The sequence below is a fragment of the Heteronotia binoei genome, chromosome 6 (genome assembly GCF_032191835.1).
Source record: "Heteronotia binoei isolate CCM8104 ecotype False Entrance Well chromosome 6, APGP_CSIRO_Hbin_v1, whole genome shotgun sequence".
NCBI classification, from domain to species: Eukaryota; Metazoa; Chordata; class Lepidosauria; order Squamata; family Gekkonidae; genus Heteronotia; species Heteronotia binoei.
This window is the reverse complement of record NC_083228.1, coordinates 97,569,931-97,586,873: the sequence shown is the minus strand read 5'-3', so window position 1 is coordinate 97,586,873 and position 16,943 is coordinate 97,569,931. Positions and strand designations below refer to the sequence as shown.

The 16,943-nt window shown below is 40.6% G+C and overlaps 1 protein-coding gene across 1 annotated transcript in view; it reads left to right on the top strand.

The window, feature by feature from the left end:
• Positions 1 to 16,943, top strand: part of EPHA4 (EPH receptor A4) — a 253,169-nt gene that overhangs the window by 223,051 nt on the left and 13,175 nt on the right. The window contains exons 12-14 of the mRNA XM_060242183.1: positions 6,734 to 6,795; positions 7,623 to 7,832; positions 15,458 to 15,607. Of these exons, the coding sequence (XP_060098166.1) occupies positions 6,734 to 6,795; positions 7,623 to 7,832; positions 15,458 to 15,607 (422 nt within the window). The remainder of the gene's footprint in view (positions 1 to 6,733; positions 6,796 to 7,622; positions 7,833 to 15,457; positions 15,608 to 16,943) is intronic.

Below are 16,943 nucleotides of genomic sequence, written 5' to 3'. Positions count from 1 at the left end.
TGGACCTGCAAGGATGCCGCGTCATCAACATGGATATTGAAATCCCCCAGAACTAAAAGTCTTTAGGGGGGAGGGTGTCTGCACCTGGAAGTCATGTCAACCTCTGGTGACTAACCCCTACTTGGGGCCTGGAGAATATTCAGAGAGGTGGCCGAACAGAGCCTGCCCTGTCTTCTTGGCTGGGTATTTCAAGGAAGTCTGCTATTCGAGTACTAACCACAGCTGACCCTGCTTAGCTTGCGAGTTCTGACAAGATTGGGCTTGCCTGGGCTATCCAGGTCAAGGCAAGTTAAAGATTCTTGACCATCAACTTTATCTCAAATTCTGCATTTATTTATACAGTAATTTCCCACGTTCTGCTGCTTCAAATCCAAATGTATTTAAAAGCACAGAGTGACATCTTGACTACATTTCAAATTTACAGATTTTACCAGTTTAAAAAAAGCTGTTGAATTCCTTTGTACTTTTTTTTGTCTTCAGCATGGGACTCCCTGGGTCCCATGGTACCTCAATTAAAAGAGACTAGCCTTATGAGATTTTACAGGTTTCTTCCCTGCAAAAAGTTTTTTTGTGTTTAGGCAGCAATGTGCTTGCACTAGGTGGTGATTTTCATACCACTGTAGTAAAACAGAGAATCAACAAGGGAATCTTTGTATTGAAATCCCACTGAGGCTTTTTAACCCCCAAACTGTTCCAGCTGTAACAGTTATAAATGACTAGATAGCATTTGCATAATGTACTTGTCACTGCATTAAAATGATTTACAATTCACACCAGAAGGTGGGAGGCCAAACCAAATGTGTTTTGTTGTGTGGTTCCCTGTAGATTGCTACAGACTAGTGTAGTGTTGTCACCATTTGGTAAACAGGGTTACTTAAGCAGGAAATTACAGCCTAGGATAAATTGTGGAGATGGACTTGTGTCTTTGTGTGTCTTGGTGTATGCAGGGGAAATGGGAATCAGGAAAATATAAATTCATTATTAGTGATGAATCAGACTTTTAATAATTGTCTATGAGAACTTTCCTCCTTTAGATTCTATGGAAAAATTCAGGTAGTGTTTCAATTGGATCCCACAGAGGATTTCCACAGATGGATGATAGTTCATTCTTAGAGCATGACTTTCTTCTCACCCAGTGTCCCAAAATACTGCCAGAAATTCTGCTCCTCAGGGACAGGGGAAGCCCAGGAACAGCACTGAAGGGAGATGAAGGTCTGCAAAAGAAGGGGGGAATTGGCAAAAAACCTCTGTGGAATTCAAGCCATATTTTCTCACTATGGGCGTTTTCGCACTCACCTTCAGCCGGCGCGACCCCCCTCTTCACCGTGCAGGATCTGTGCGGATTTCACACTAAATGCCGCGGAGCAGCCAGAAGAGCCGGAAACTCCCATCGCAAAAGCCGCGCAAACGGAAACTGCTTTTTGGCGGTTTACGTTTAGCGGCTTTTGCGCCGGGAGCTTCCGGCTCTTCCGGCTGCTCCGCGGCATTTAATGCGAAATCCGCGCAGATCCTGCGCGGTGAAGAGGGGGGTCGCGCCGGCTGAAGGTGAGTGCGAAAACGCCCTATGTGTTCATTTTGATAGTCCACAGCATGATAGCATCCATAGTAGCATCCACAGAGTCATAGAGTTGGAAGGGACCTCCAGGATCATCTAGTCCAACCCCCTGCACAATGCAGGAAACTCACAAATACCTCCCCCTGAATTCACAGGATCGTCATTGCTGTCAGATGGCCATCTAGCCTCTGTTTAAAGATCTCCAAGGAAGGAGAGGTTTTTTATCCACATGAGATATAGCTACCATTGAGTTAAATGCATAATATTTTAAGGAAGAAAGATATTTCCTGCTTGTTAAGAAGTATGGTGGAATTGGAATAAATCAGACATTGTGTCCATCCAGACTCATAGCATAACATGAATCCCATCAAGTATTGAGTGCAGAAATCCAGTAGGATAGGACACTCCTTCGCATCTGTTCTGTGTCTCTAAACCAATTTCAACATTGCTTGGCCTAGGCATTACAGATAATGAAGTTATGCATTAATATATTCTAATTAAGAGTGTCTCCTTTTTCTTTAAGTAGACAAAGTACCATTTGATTGCAGAAGGTTAATTAAAACCGATTTAGAAATATTTGTTCCATCAAGTGACTTTAGTGACAGTTGCAAAAGAGTAAATGAAATGGGGAAATATGCAAATTGCACCTGAGTAGGTTTCATTCTCATGAATGCTGGAAGAAATTGTGCCCATATATCAAGAAGATGGTTTTCTTTAGTGTTTAGCCTTTAAGAATTTAAATTCTCAGCCGGCATTTCTGAGCTTATGTTGATGCAGCTGGGTTTTATTTTTGTGCACCTACACACACACAATTCACCTTTATTCATGCAAATATGATAGGTAAGGTTACAGCTCTCTCTGATTTCCATTTCACATAGAGACTGGCTGGCATGCACACATGGTGAATAATATCAAGACAGTGAAAATTCTGGCAGTGGCTGGTGAGGGAATCGGGAACAGAACATGTCCTTCAGGGGCTGGCCTGAAGCCAGAATCCCTTAAAAAAATTAAAAGGTGCAACATTTACAGGCTATTAACATTAACATCTTTAACATATTGTTTTCTAATCAGAAAAGGTTATTTCTGAAATAGGAACCCGTAGCTGAATTGCAAGTGGAGGCAACCTGCTGAGTGAAAAATGTGCAAACGTAGAAACAATTACTGGAGCTTTTCAGTGTAAAAATATTTCACTGACACCCAATTTTCTTAGTCAAATATTCAAGCATATCCCACTAGTGGACTGTTTTATTAAGGCAGGAAATATTTCAGTTAAACCACAGCCCTGTCAGCAAAGAAGAGGATTCTATACCAAAACAGGTTTTCTTCCATATTCATTGGCAGTCCAATTTGGAATCCATTCCCAGCACATTAAAAAAAGAAGTAAATGGTCAGGAAAAATAATTGCTTCACCCATTAACTTATTGCTTATACAGTTTGATCTCAGCTTTGAGAACCATGGGTCATTGGGAATACTGTTGCTCTGTGCTCTCGAGAAGGTGTGTATCATGTGAATGAGACCCACTTCCTAATTGGGTCCAAATTCATCATAGGGAACACAATTGTAAGAGAGAGAAGCTCTTTTCTGCCACTCCTATTTTAAAGGAGCTGCAGGTTTAGGTTTTAACATAAATGGGGATCTGAAATGGTATACTGTAGCCCGGTCTTGTCAGATCTCCAAAGTGAAGCAGGGTCAGTACACAGATGAGACACCACCAAGGAATACTTTTCAGAGGGAGGCAATGACTAGCTACTTCTGCTTCATCACTTGCCTTGAATGCCGTGGGGTCACCAGTAGTTGGTTGTGACTGGGCAGCATTTACACACACATGGAATGGTGTTGTGAAGCAGTGGGGAAAGAAAACAGCAGTGGGTATTCAGGAGAATAACCAGATAAACTTTATTGAGGAATTCAAGCAAGAAAAATACAGGATCAAATACTAAGAAGCCCACAAATATTTGTACACAGTCCTAAGGTCCACTCAAAACCTTTAAGCAGATAATAGAGGGTTAGAGAGGGAGAAATGAAGACAATGGACAACAAAGAGATATTTACCAATTACTTTCTAGGATAGAGATGGGCATGAAACCCCCCCCCCCCCAAAAAAAAAGGTTCGGTTTAATGTTTGGGATAGCTCTGTAACTGAACCAACCCAAAAGAGCCCCACTCAAACTGAGCTAGTATGGTGAGTTCAGTTCCCCTTTCTGCCTGTCCACAGAGAACCACTGCTGGGAGGCAGGAGGCAGGGAGTGGCCTGGAAGGGACTTCCCTTCCTTCCCGCCCCCCGCAGCTTGCCAGGGCCAGGAGAAAGAGGAAGAATGGCCGGGGGGGGGGGGCGGAGTGAAACTGGGAGGTTTTTAATACATATTTTTTAATTAATTTTTCAGAAATATACAACACAATTACAACTATCTTCTTCACAATTATTTGTCACAATGGTAATGAACATTTTTATAATAAAATAAACAAAAATATAAACTAACTCACAAAGCACTACCATCATATCTTAACATTATCATTGTTTACCATACACAGAAATGAAACACATATCAATATCATAGCAATGTCAGTAAAATGAAAAATTGAGATTTTTTTAGGAATAGAAGATTTAAATTCCGTACTGGTGTTAATATATTCAAAAAAGGGAAACTATTTTTTACAAAATTATTCTCTTTAGTAGGGATTTCTGTTACATAGATCTGTGTTGCTATTTTGTCCATGGGTGCAATTTCCCAAATCTTTGCCTGCCATTGCTATATCATGGGAAATGACATTGTCTTCCATTCTTTGGCTATTATAATTTTGGCTGCCATTAATAATAGGGCTGCGAAGTCTTTTTTTGGGGGGGGGGGGTGCAAGCTTCAGCTTTGGCCAATAATTCAAGAATAATAATTCAATAATTCAAACTGAGAAGTTTAATGACTCACAGTCATTTGACCAGTGAGTTTCGCTTCCCCCTATAAAAAGGGAAGGAGCGAAACCAAGATATTTAATGCCTGGCAGCTATTTAACCCATTGATTTCACTTTCTCATACTTTGAAGGATGGGGAGTGAATCTGAGAGGTTTAATAGCTTTCAGCCATTTAAACCTAACAGTTTATGAGGTCTGCCAGTCAGCTGTTAGGTTTAAATGGGTGGCAGCCATTTGACCCCTTGGTTTCACTCCCCCCTCCTTATAAGGGGCAGAGGGAAATCAAGGGATTTAATGGTGTGCAGGTCTGCTGGTCAGCTGTTAGGTGTAATTGGGTGTTTGGCAGTGATTTAACCCTTTGATTTTACTTTCCCCCTTGAGGAAGGGGGGTTTAAATGGCTGGCCTTGAACTGCCAAACCAAACCAGCCACAAGCCCAGTAAATGTTCAGGGAAGATGCCTTCCCTGAACACCAGTTTGTGAACTCTGAACTGGCCCATGTTTGGGCCAAATTTCTGTTTGTGCCCATCCCTATTCTAGAAGCAGATATCACATAGGACAGTTTATGAGTATTTAGTGTACAGTGATCCAACTTCCATAAATCAGCAATTCAGGCAATAATCCACAGGTGATCCAGAGAATACAAGATGTGACATTCAGAAGAGATCAGGTTTACTGAGCAAATCAGTACACAAGACTGAATTTGCCAAGTAAATCAGGATGCAGCATACACAGTTGGTAATGAGCACATTGGAAAGCTGAAAAGCAATTCTTGTTATAGAAAACTGAGAATAGAAAGAAGTTTGATTTATCTTGCTAAGAGGGACATCTTGCTAAGTTTGATTTATCTTGCAGGGAAAAAAAGCAGGAAGTAAATTACCAGAGATATCTTTTGTTACGTCAAACTAAGGCAAAACTACATAGTACTGTGCCCAGCAGTGCCTTGATTGGATCAAAATGCTTATATTAACAGAGCCAGCTGCATCTAGTTGAGTCATTGCTTTCTGGACTTTTGTTCTGTACCAAGAGTACTTCTTTCTATGGTCAAGTTTGTTGGTCAATGCATCTCATTATTAAAACTCTGTCATATAAAGTGGTCTGCTGTTGCTATTCTTCTGAACAATCTTGCTTTCTTTGTCTACACAAACACCTTCTTTCTAAGATCCATATGATCCTCTCAGCAACAACATTTGCACAAGAGCTGGCCAGACCTTTCTGAATTTAGCAAGATAGTTGGGCTGATTACAGTTCAAAGTGACTACAGACAAACAAAAATGAAGGCAGGGTGGTCATGGCAACTTGCACGTTTAGAAAAGTTAGCACATTTGTTGTGACATAAATTTTTGTGAATTATAATCCACTCTAGTCCATGGAAGATCATGTCACAATAAATGTTAGTTTTGGATCCTATGAATTGCACCTACCCTTTCCCACAGTAGCTCCTGAAACCTCCCGAAACAGCTGATATTAGGGTAAATAGGAACCGTATAGACAAAATTCATCATAAGATGGACACTTGGATAGCTATCATTGATGAATGTATCAAAGAATGATACTTAATAATAATGGGTTTAATGTACTGTAAGAATGGGAATCAATACTAACAGAATAGTATCATCTGTGAGCTACTCAAGGTTAATGTTCAGATTTGTGTCATTAGCTTTCTGTATTGCATTTGAAGAACAGAGCATTGTTGTTCAATTTGACCCTGTCTGCATCAGAGTTCATTGACTAATTTGACCCCATCTGCTTCAGTGTGGAAGAGAGCATGTTTGTAAATAAACTGTGATCTCAAATAAAGGTTCTGAATTGAGAAAATAGGAAGGAAATTGCTATTTATGTAACACCTGATTCTGCTTACAACTGTGTGTATCCCTCAAACCACAACTTTTATTTCTCAAATGCCTACAGTCATACAAATTCCCTAGCAAATGATGCAATTATCTTTACATTACTCCAAGAGCAAATAGGCCTATTTGGGTCTATTACTGTATCACCATTTCTTCTTTAGTGAGCAATTATGGATCCTTATATTCTCTAGAGACTCTGGTGTGTACTGTAGTTAAAGACCTTGTCAATGAGTCAGCCAAAGTGTTAATCTTCTAGATGGAGCTCTTGAACACTTCAGCTTTGTGTTACCTCTATTCTGGCTCACTGTAGCTGAGGAACAAGCTAAGTACTTTTGGAATTAAATTAGGTGATTAAAAACTATCTCTCCCCTTCATTTCCCACTGGTTATTCATCAATGTATTGTGTTTTCCTTCGCCTAGGCAAACCAGTCATGATCATAACTGAATACATGGAGAATGGTTCTTTGGATGCTTTTCTCAGGGTAGGTAACTGTGATTGAATAAATTTAAGCAAAGAAACACTGTGTGTTTTTTTAATGTATGCCCTTTCTAATTGTGGGTGGAAGATGATGCAAAATTATGCTCCAGAGATGCTTACTTGACAGTTTTTCTACTTCAGCTGGTGGGAGGAACGGTGAGGCACCACAGTCTTGAAGCATAAAAGAATAAGCTTTAAATAATCTGTGTTTAATCAGAAGCAGGTTTGATTAAAATGCTCATTAAAAGTCTCATGTTGCTGTGGGTTAATTAAAACTGGAATGTTCCACACATCCCAGGAAGCTAGTACAAAAGCCACTGGACTGTACTTTGCCAGTGAATTATAGGTCTAGATAGAAGAAACGGAATATGGCGGCATTTTTTTTTATGAGATCGAACCATAATTCTAAATTGTGTGTTAGATATCCCTTGGGGGACACATGGATAGCTTATGGGAAGGAGCACTGTGGAATTTAGGATTCTGAGGCAGGTGGAACCATCCTCCCATACTTGCCAATAGGTAAATTAAAATTCCCCTGACAGTAGACCCGAACTGATCCACATTGGATTTTGTCTGGGAAGGGAATGAACCCTTCTTGCCTCCAATCCCAATGTGAATTGGAAATAGAGACATTCAATCAGAGATACTGATTTGCTTTTACATTTTCCAGTGTGTTTCTTTAGCAGAGGACCAGAGATACCATTCTATATAGATTGTGGGTCTCCAGAAGGTGGCATAAGTTTTGAAGGGAAGGCCAAGTAAAAAATGACATTGAGGAACCTAGGTAAATGTTCTTTGTGAATTTTCACTGTGATTTTTTTTTTCTTACAGAAGAATGATGGCAGATTTACCGTAATTCAGTTAGTAGGGATGCTTCGGGGTATTGGCTCTGGAATGAAGTACTTGTCTGACATGAGCTATGTGCATCGAGATCTTGCTGCTCGAAACATACTAGTCAACAGCAATTTGGTCTGCAAAGTTTCAGACTTTGGCATGTCCCGAGTTCTTGAAGATGACCCTGAAGCTGCCTATACTACTAGGGTAAGGCAAGACTCCCTCCCCCTTCGTTATGCCATGCAAGTGCCAAAAAATTGATCACTACAACAGTTCTGGCATTACATCAGCTTTGTCTGTCTGAAAGAGCTGACCTTCATGCACTTATAATCCTAGATTTTTTCTGATCTTCTAATTACCTAGTTCTTTTACATGTGTCCTGGACCTTTCACTTAAACGAGGTTGTGGTATTCACAGTTTTCTTTTGTACATCTGACATCAGCAACAGGTTGCATTGATACAATGGTTGTGACCTTGAGTCTACATGCAGATTCCACACATTCACTTAAGTATGTTCTCCTCAGTTTCCCCTAATTATATGGCTCTCCCATTTAGCTGGGATATATAATTTTAAATATCTTAGCTGGAAGAAGGGGGATTAAAGAGTTTTCTGTTTGAGTTGAAGACGGTCTTACCAGTCTCACAGAGAAATTATGGTAAGAATATTAAACTTAACACTTTTTTGCTTCTGCAAAAATGTGTATTTACTAATACACACAAACATTTCCATGTATTGAAAGGAATGCATATAAATAAGTCTATTGTTCTTGGGAAAGCTATAATCGGGCTGTTGTTGAGATCCTCTTTCTGAATGCAAAACTGATTTCCCCCTCAGATTTGGCAAGTGTGTCTAATAGGTTACAAATCTCATTCTTCTTTATTGCTTATGGGCAGTCACATTACCATGTATTATGTTCAAAAGCTGTGAACTTATATTAATGACATGTACTTGCATGTGATTCTATTTAGAGCCAGTGCCAAAATATGAAGAACAATAGAATTTTATAGGCATTGTTTTCCTGACTCTGCTAGATGAGTTTTAGTCATCTGCATGTAAAGTCTAATGAAGCAAGCATTGCAGCTTGTAAAGCAATATCCTGATGATCACAAACAGCCTTGAAGTTTATACACATCAGGGAAAAAAGAAGGTACAAGGTTTATAATGTAGATTTGTAAGTTGGGTACGATGTTTTGCTTTTAAATGCCTGCCATTCTCCATCTGTTCTCTCGATACAGAGACTGTTAGTAAACCCCCAGTTTGTGCTATTCTTTTCTCACATTTCTCCTGTAATGAACATGCACTTCATTAAATTAGGAAGGAGAGGGGAGAATGGAGTTTGCCTTGTGAGGTATTTAATGTTGTCCAGCCCTGCAATTTCCCACTAACAAGGGCAGTGTGGGTTTGAGCCAACACAGATTTCTAGAGAGCTGTGTTCAAACACAGGAGCAGGAGGTAAACCATTGAAAAGGCTTCTTTTCAGATTTGTGAGTGAAAATATAGTAAAGTATTTTCCCTTCCAAGGGAACTGCAATGAATATCTGTAATTTGCATCACAGTCTATTGTCTTGTTTTTGCATTAGTATTCAGGACAATTTGGATGAATTCCACAGTTTGAGTAACTACAAGGAATTTCAAATTATGATCATTCTTAAACATCCAGCAGATACAATTAAAAACTCTATTATAAGCCATGTCAAAAATAAGCATTGTGTGAGCTCGAAAAAACCTCTCTTTGCTGTACTAAATGAAGGAGGCTGTACATTGGACCATCATTCAGGGACATTGACATTATGTATGCAACAAATATGCTTGTGTACCGAAGGCTTTCTCAGTATTTTCTCACAGAAACTACCAGCACCCAAGTGCCAATCCACTTTTGAACCATTCTCATTCTACCAAATTATTTAAAAATACTGTTTCAATGGTAGGAGCTGCTGCAGGAGTTGCAACTGACCCAGGGTGTCCCAGATAAGTGAGGAATAGAGATGGTTTGTTATTGCCTTCCTCTGTGTAGCAGGCCCAGTCTTCCTTGGTAGTCTCTCATCTAAGTACTAACTGTGGCCAACCCTATTTGGCTTCCCAGACTCCAGTGAGTTTAGGTAAAGCTGGAAAACTAAGGATTAAACAAGATCACATGCAGATTTGTCACATGCAGACTGCATGATCTTGTTTTGCATGGTGCAGAAAAGTCCTTAATAAACACTTATGCACCTATTGAGTCCTCAGAACAGCTTCTTCCAGCTGACCCTCAGTTCCCCTGGTGGATTAGCACTTTGATGCTGATGTCTGCAACTGGACAATGAGCTTTATGTGTTAGATTTATGGTATTCTGGAATAAGCTGCCTGAGACAATTCAGAGAACAGCTTCTCTACAACAGTTTTGGAAGGTAGAATGATGTATTGCAGGGGTGGCCAACGGTAGCTCTCCAGATGTTTTTGCCTACAACTCCCATCAGCCCAGCTATTGGCCATGCTGACTGGGGCTGATGGGAGTTAAAGGCAAAAAACATCTGGAGAGCTACCATTGGCCACCCCTGATGTATTGCCTCAGACCTGGGCAGTCCAAGCTAGGCCAATCTTATTAGATCTCAAAAGCTAAGTATGGTCAACCCTGGCTAGTATTTGGATGGGAAACCTCCAAAGAATACCAGGGTTGTGATGTGAAGGCAGTCAATGACAAACCACCTCTGAACAACTCTTGCCTTGAAAACCTTATAGGTAGCCATACGTCAGCAGTGATCTGATGGCTAAAAACAACAACATAAAGCAATCATTTTTCAGGTGGCATTCTCTTGTTGATAGACACTAGGCAATAAAAAATAGGAAATGAAGTCCCATGTGGATAACGAAGACCCAGGTGCTTTATTTTCTCTGTTTCAGTTTTTTATATAAATCTTCAACAGTGTTAGGCTTACAATGATGTTATAATTCACATCACAATGTGTAAATAACCAATTCTTCTTCTTGATTCTTATTTCAATCCAATAATGTTATTTCTTTTGCATTGTAGACACCAAGGAAATTAATTCCTGTATTCTGAGCTCTCATCTGTATTATACTTAGTAGACACCTCTGACTACTAAGAGTAATACAGATGAGAGCTCAGAATATAGGAATTAATTTCCTTGGTATCTACAATACAAAATAAATAACATTATTGGATTGAAATAGGAATCAAGAAGAAGAATTGATTATTTACACATTGTGATGTGAATTATAACATCATTGTAAGCCTAACCACTTTTGAAGATTTACATAAAAAACTGAAATGGAGAAAATAAAGCACCTGGATCTTCGTTTGGAGAACTTGGGCTAAGACATTATCTACACGGGACTTCATTTCCTATTTTTTATTGCCTAGTGTCTGTATTAATTTGATTTGGATGTTATATTGTACTATTACGGACACTCCATATTGCTTTGGAATGCTATTCTCTTGTTGATGTAATGTTGCAATCCAAAGTGTGGTAGAACCTAGTGGTTATGTTTGTGTGATTTTAACAGTTTATTTTAATATACCCACATTTTTAATGGTGTTAGCCACCTCAAACATACTGTAAGGCAAGATCTAGATATATAAATAAAACTCAAATTGCAGGTCTAGCTAGGTCAGCATTCTATTTCCAACTGTTGCTGACCTGATTCTTCCAAGAAGCCCATGATGAGCAGAATGCAAAGGCCTGCTCCACAGTTCGCTCCTTAGCAACTGCCATAAAATGATTCATTATCTCTGAACCTAAGGTTTCAGTTCAGACCTCATAGTCAACAGCTAGTGATAGGTCTGGCTTTCATGACTTTATCTAAGGCCACTTCAAAGGCATATGTCAGTGGCTGTTTCTTTATCACTTGGCCACAAATTCTATAAACAAATTGTGTGTTGTGCAAAGAACTTTGTCTGTCCAGCTGCTGTCAGTCAGTCAGTTTCTTACAATCTAGTCTTGTAAGAGAGAGATAAACATTTACTCTGTGCACTTCCTTTACTCATTTCATAATTTTATAAACCTCTCCAGTGCTTATCCTGTAAAAAAAGAATGTCAAGCTAAAAGGCTCCATTTACCTTTTCCTGATTGATAGGGGGGAAGGTACGCCATTCCTTTATTTTTTTTGTTGCCTCTTTTTGAACCATGGCCAGCTCTATGATACCCTTTTAAGATAGGCAGCTTTTTAAAATATAAAAGCTTTATGAAGCTGGCAGTTATATTTTCAACCATTTCTTGTTTATCACCAGAATGAAATTTCCCCTGATGCTGCCAACACTACTAGTTGCAGGACCAGTCTGTAAATATGTGAAGTTCCCTTCCCCCTACTCCCCCAAAGGGCATCACCTACCCTGAATACCATTTTCTTGTTCAGTATCCTGTTTTCCCAGTTTGAATAAGACTTTTTGGAGGTCTTCACAGTTACTCTGGGTTGTTCCTCTCAATACTTTGGTGTTGTTTGGCTTCCTCATTACTCCCTCTGAATGTTAAATAACATCTTCCCCATAATATAATTCTCCATACAGACTGGCCATGCTTCACCTACTCTACCATTGGCTGAGCTGCCTGTTGCTCAGTCTCAATAGAGAGCAATCTCTACCCTCCAGCCCCAGGACAGATAAGGATTGAGTCATTGCTTTGCAGAGGAGAAAAAGAAAGCCTTCTCTCAGTTGGCTAGGGAGGGAGAAGAAGGGAAAGAGCCAGAGAAAGCCTTCCCTTGATTGTCTGAGGACTCCTCCCTCTCCTTCTCTAGAAGGGAAACAGCCAGAGATGGGAAAAATGGTGTCTGTGGCAGCAGACCAGACACAGAGGAAGGGGGAGGGAAAGCAAGAGGGAAAGAAGCTCTGGGTAAGTGACCCCCCCCTCCCCGTCTTCCTACCCAAGGTGGCCATTTTTTGTAGGGGAATTGATCTGACTTATCTTTCCAACTCCCCCCCCCCCCCACAACAGGCTTTATTTCTAGTTGGTAATAATGTAGATCCCACTATGTACTTTTCTCCTTTGTGAAAATGGACCATTAATCCCTAACCACTCCTTTGTCCTTCTTAACCAGCTACTAATCCCTGATCCCGCTTTGGTGGGGTAGGGCGGGATATAAATCAAATGAAATAAATAAATAAATAGGTCTGTACCCCTTTTCCCAATGCCTGCTAAATTTATTTGAGTATTTGTTAAAAACTTACAAAATATCCAAAAATTATAAATCTAATTCTGAACTTTGCCCCTGCATGCAAATCCAAAAAATTCATGCAATTTCAGCAGCCATTTGGAAGCCTACTGCAGACCAAAACAGCTATACTCTGAAACATTACCAACATCATTGTTATTAAGCTCAAAGTGAACCAGGATGAATGCAAGAAAGAGGGATCAGACTGGAAGGACAAAAAGAAAGACTGGGAGTAGAGGGAGGGAGGAAAGCAAAATATACAGAGGGGTGGGGGGTGGAAGGAAGCAGAGAAAGGAGAGGAGCCACAGAATCTGCCAGAGGAAGAGGAGAAAAGACAGAAAAGAAGTCAGCAGGACCTGAGGGGGAAAGTGAGAAAGGGAGCAGTGCAAGGACTGCAAGGAGGACACATGGAGGGGAAGCCAAGACTGTAGGAAAGACAACTAGTGGAGAGATGAGCTTATCCCTCCCTAATTCCTAAGTTCTCCTCTTGCAATATCTGTCAGACTATCATATTTATTAAGAATCAAGAACTTTCACCTTAAAATCAGGCTAGAATTTACAAAAAATATAACTAGTGGTAGTGGCATTGATGGACACTAATACAAACTTTACACACCTTTACCAAGTGCCATACTGAAGCCAAAGCAGGCATAGAAAAGGGGAAAAGGAAGACACAACTCAGATACTTTAATATATGCTATTAGTTGCTGAAACTACAAGAGAATAAAACACTAAAGTGATTTATTTGAACAAACTACAAATCTTTGCTTTTCTTAAAAACTTTCCCCAGATGGATCTACATAAAGTTAAATCTAAATTTAAAACATCTTGTGCATTAGCATAACTAAATGGATAAATTTCTGATGACTTTTCTTCTGGATGGCATTTGTATTTAGTGATTTGACTAGGACTGATTTCTCACTAGGCTTGTTCTAATCTTGGAGCCCTTTTTCCTTCAGCGCTTCTGTCTGATTTTGCACAAGCTGCCACGGGACTGTGACTTGCCCCATCTCTTTCCTGCGGCAAGCAGAAACCGGTTTTCAGAGGATCTAGCTTGCTGTGGGAAGGAGGCGGGGTAAGTCTGATGTGAGTAGGCTTCCTAACCCTCCCACCCTGGCAGGGGACCCCAGGATTTCCACCCTCTTCCCCCGCTCCCCCCAAAAAATGTAAAAAGGGGGAGGGGGGAAACAGCGCCGGGGAGCATAGTGAGCCACCCCATCCTGGAGCGGGCGAGGCCGCCACGCTGCTGCCACCCCCTCCCCGCCCACCACAGCTGCTCCTCCGAGATGGGCCCAGGCTGAGCCCATCTCGGAGGAGCAGCCAAGAGGCGGCAGCAGCACAGGGGAGGGTGAGGCAGGCCAGGAGCATGGCGAGCCGCGAATCCGAGCCCTTCTAGGACCCGGACTCGCGGCTCGCCACGCCCCTGGCCCGCCTCCACCCCCCCTCCGATTCCACCCCAGAGGCAGAGCAGGTGAGGCCGCCGCTCCGCTGCCGCCTCTTCTCCGCTCGCCGTGGCTGCTCCTCCGAGATGGGCTCAGGCTGAGCCCATCTCGGAGGAGCAGCCACGGCGAGCGGAGAAGAGGCGGCAGCGGCGCAGCAGCGTCGCCCGCTCCAAGACGGGGCGGCTCGCCACACTCCCTGGCGCCGTTTCCCCCCCTCCTCCCTAGCTCCACCCCAGTGTCTCCTGGCTCCACCCCCAAAGTCTCCTGGCTCCACCCCCAAAGTCCCCAGATATTTCTGGGATTGAACTTGGCAACCCTATATGTGAGATCGGACAGAAGCATGGGGGGAGGGCTGTGAGACTGGAACAAGCCTAGTGAGAAATCAGTCTAGGTGTTACAGAACCGTCCTTTTGCAGTCTTGCTTCCAAACATTTTAGTAATGTACCGAGTGAACTTGTTTTCCTATTCTAGAGTGTGGACGAATATCAGTATCCATTGATGAATGTGGATCTCAAACAAGTATATCTATTTTGAAGCTGAACAAACAGGTCTGGCAACAGACAAGCAAGATTATTGTTATAAAACCTTTGCATTAGTAGCAAGTCTGTAAATGTTAAGTTTGTAGTGATAATCCTATGATCTGTACTTTATAAACTCCTAGCTAAATTAGAGTAGCCTTGAAGGGAGACATGGTTTTGAATTGATAAAAATACCCTGAACAATCCCCTGGTTTGCATCTCTGTGAGTAAAGAAAACAGATGGATGACATTCTCTTCCATATCTGTAGCATATGGCCAGGCTTGTGTGTTCTCTGCACTTAAATAAATAAATAGATAGAGCTGTCTTCTGTAATCTGGAATAAATTGTGCAATCAGCAGTTACATGTTCTTGCTTATTTATATATTCTGCATCACTTATTTTGCCTTTCATGGTGAGATGCTAAGAACTATATAGCACTTTGAAGCCCTACTACCTCTACCAACCCCCATTCTTTATATTTACCACATAGTTTCACTCATGATGTATTAATCACAAGGATGAGGAATCTGTATTTGTTTTTGAAGCTGACTTTTTGAGTTGCTAAATTTTATTTATGGACTAAAGAAAGTAGTCGCCTATTAAAAATAATTTTGGCATTCCCAAGAGCACTGCTGCCTAACTTCAAACAAATAATGGATTGTATTGACATAAACGTATGATATTTACTGTTTTATATATGTGTGCTTTTTAAATTTCATCTACAGGGTGGAAAGATTCCCATCAGGTGGACTGCACCAGAAGCAATTGCCTATCGTAAATTTACATCAGCCAGTGATGTTTGGAGTTATGGAATTGTCATGTGGGAAGTAATGTCATATGGAGAGAGACCCTATTGGGATATGTCCAACCAAGATGTGAGTGTTCTTCACTATCCTATGAATGCTGTCATTATTATCCCAAGTTATTTCACTGTGGCCTTCCCGGCTGCATAGAAGTTACTTCCCCATGATATACTTCTAGACAGGAAATAGTTTTATACAAATGATGAATTGATATGGCTAGCATTGGTCACACTGGGAGGGTGTCAGTTCTACAGGAACAATTTCTCGCTTGCCAAAGAAACTGTTGGCACTTTCACATATGCTGAATAATGCACTTTCAACTGACTTCCAATGCACTTTAGCAATTGTTTGCAAGTGGATTTTGCCATTTCACACAGTAAAATTCAGTTGCAAATTGGATTGAAAGCTCATTGTTCAATGTGTGTGAAAGCACCTGTCTTTTCTGGGTATAGATTCAGCGTTTTTCTCCATCGTGCTATGTAATGGGATAGGAATGGGTTACATAGATTTCAGGTGGAACTTCAGAACAGTGAAACACTTTTTACATTTTCAAAGCACTCCAGACATTCTAATGGGAAAAGAAAATAAATTGGTAACATTGATTCAGTTCCGCAGTTTCTCACTTGAGACTCCATTGAGAATACATCTATAAAACTTGTTTTCCTCTTAAGAGTAAACATTTCAAACCCTGATATAGCATAATTTCATATTTTTGAACTGATCATTTCCTTTGAAGAATAGGCAAATAATTTTATGTAGAATATACAGGATAATTATTGTGTGAAAGGCTTTGGCGATAATCACAATAGAACATATATCCGTGGGGGATGTAAAAAACCAGCTTTAGTAAATGACCCCTTATAAATAATGCAAATCCTTTTAACTATACCATCTGGACTACTTCAGTCCATTCCATAAGGAAGTTAATAAAATCCCTACTATTGTTGCATGTAGTACTGAAGACAAAGAAGGCAAGGAGAACTTACAGAAAATTTAAAAAATAATATATAATATTGACTAGGGAGTTTTTTATGCTGATTAATATTTCTTGGATCCGGAGTCATGAAAACCAGAGCATTTTAGTCAAAGTTAGGAAGTTGAGTAATATTCTAGAATGAGAAGTTTCCAAGAATTTTTGTGTGTAGCTGACACTACAAATGAAAGTGGATTTAATTTCAGTTTTCATCAGGGGTGTGTGTGTGAGGCCGGCTCAGTGTTAGAACACGTGCTTTGCATGCATAAGGTCCTAGGTTCACCCAGCATCTCCAGTTAAAGGATCTTAAATAGCAAAAGCTGAAAAGGACCATAGCACTCACAGCCAAGTAGAAAGTGTCAAGCTAGATGGACCAGTGGAATAGCTCCATAAAAATAAAAGGTCACCAATAATTAGCATGAAAGCAAAGATTCA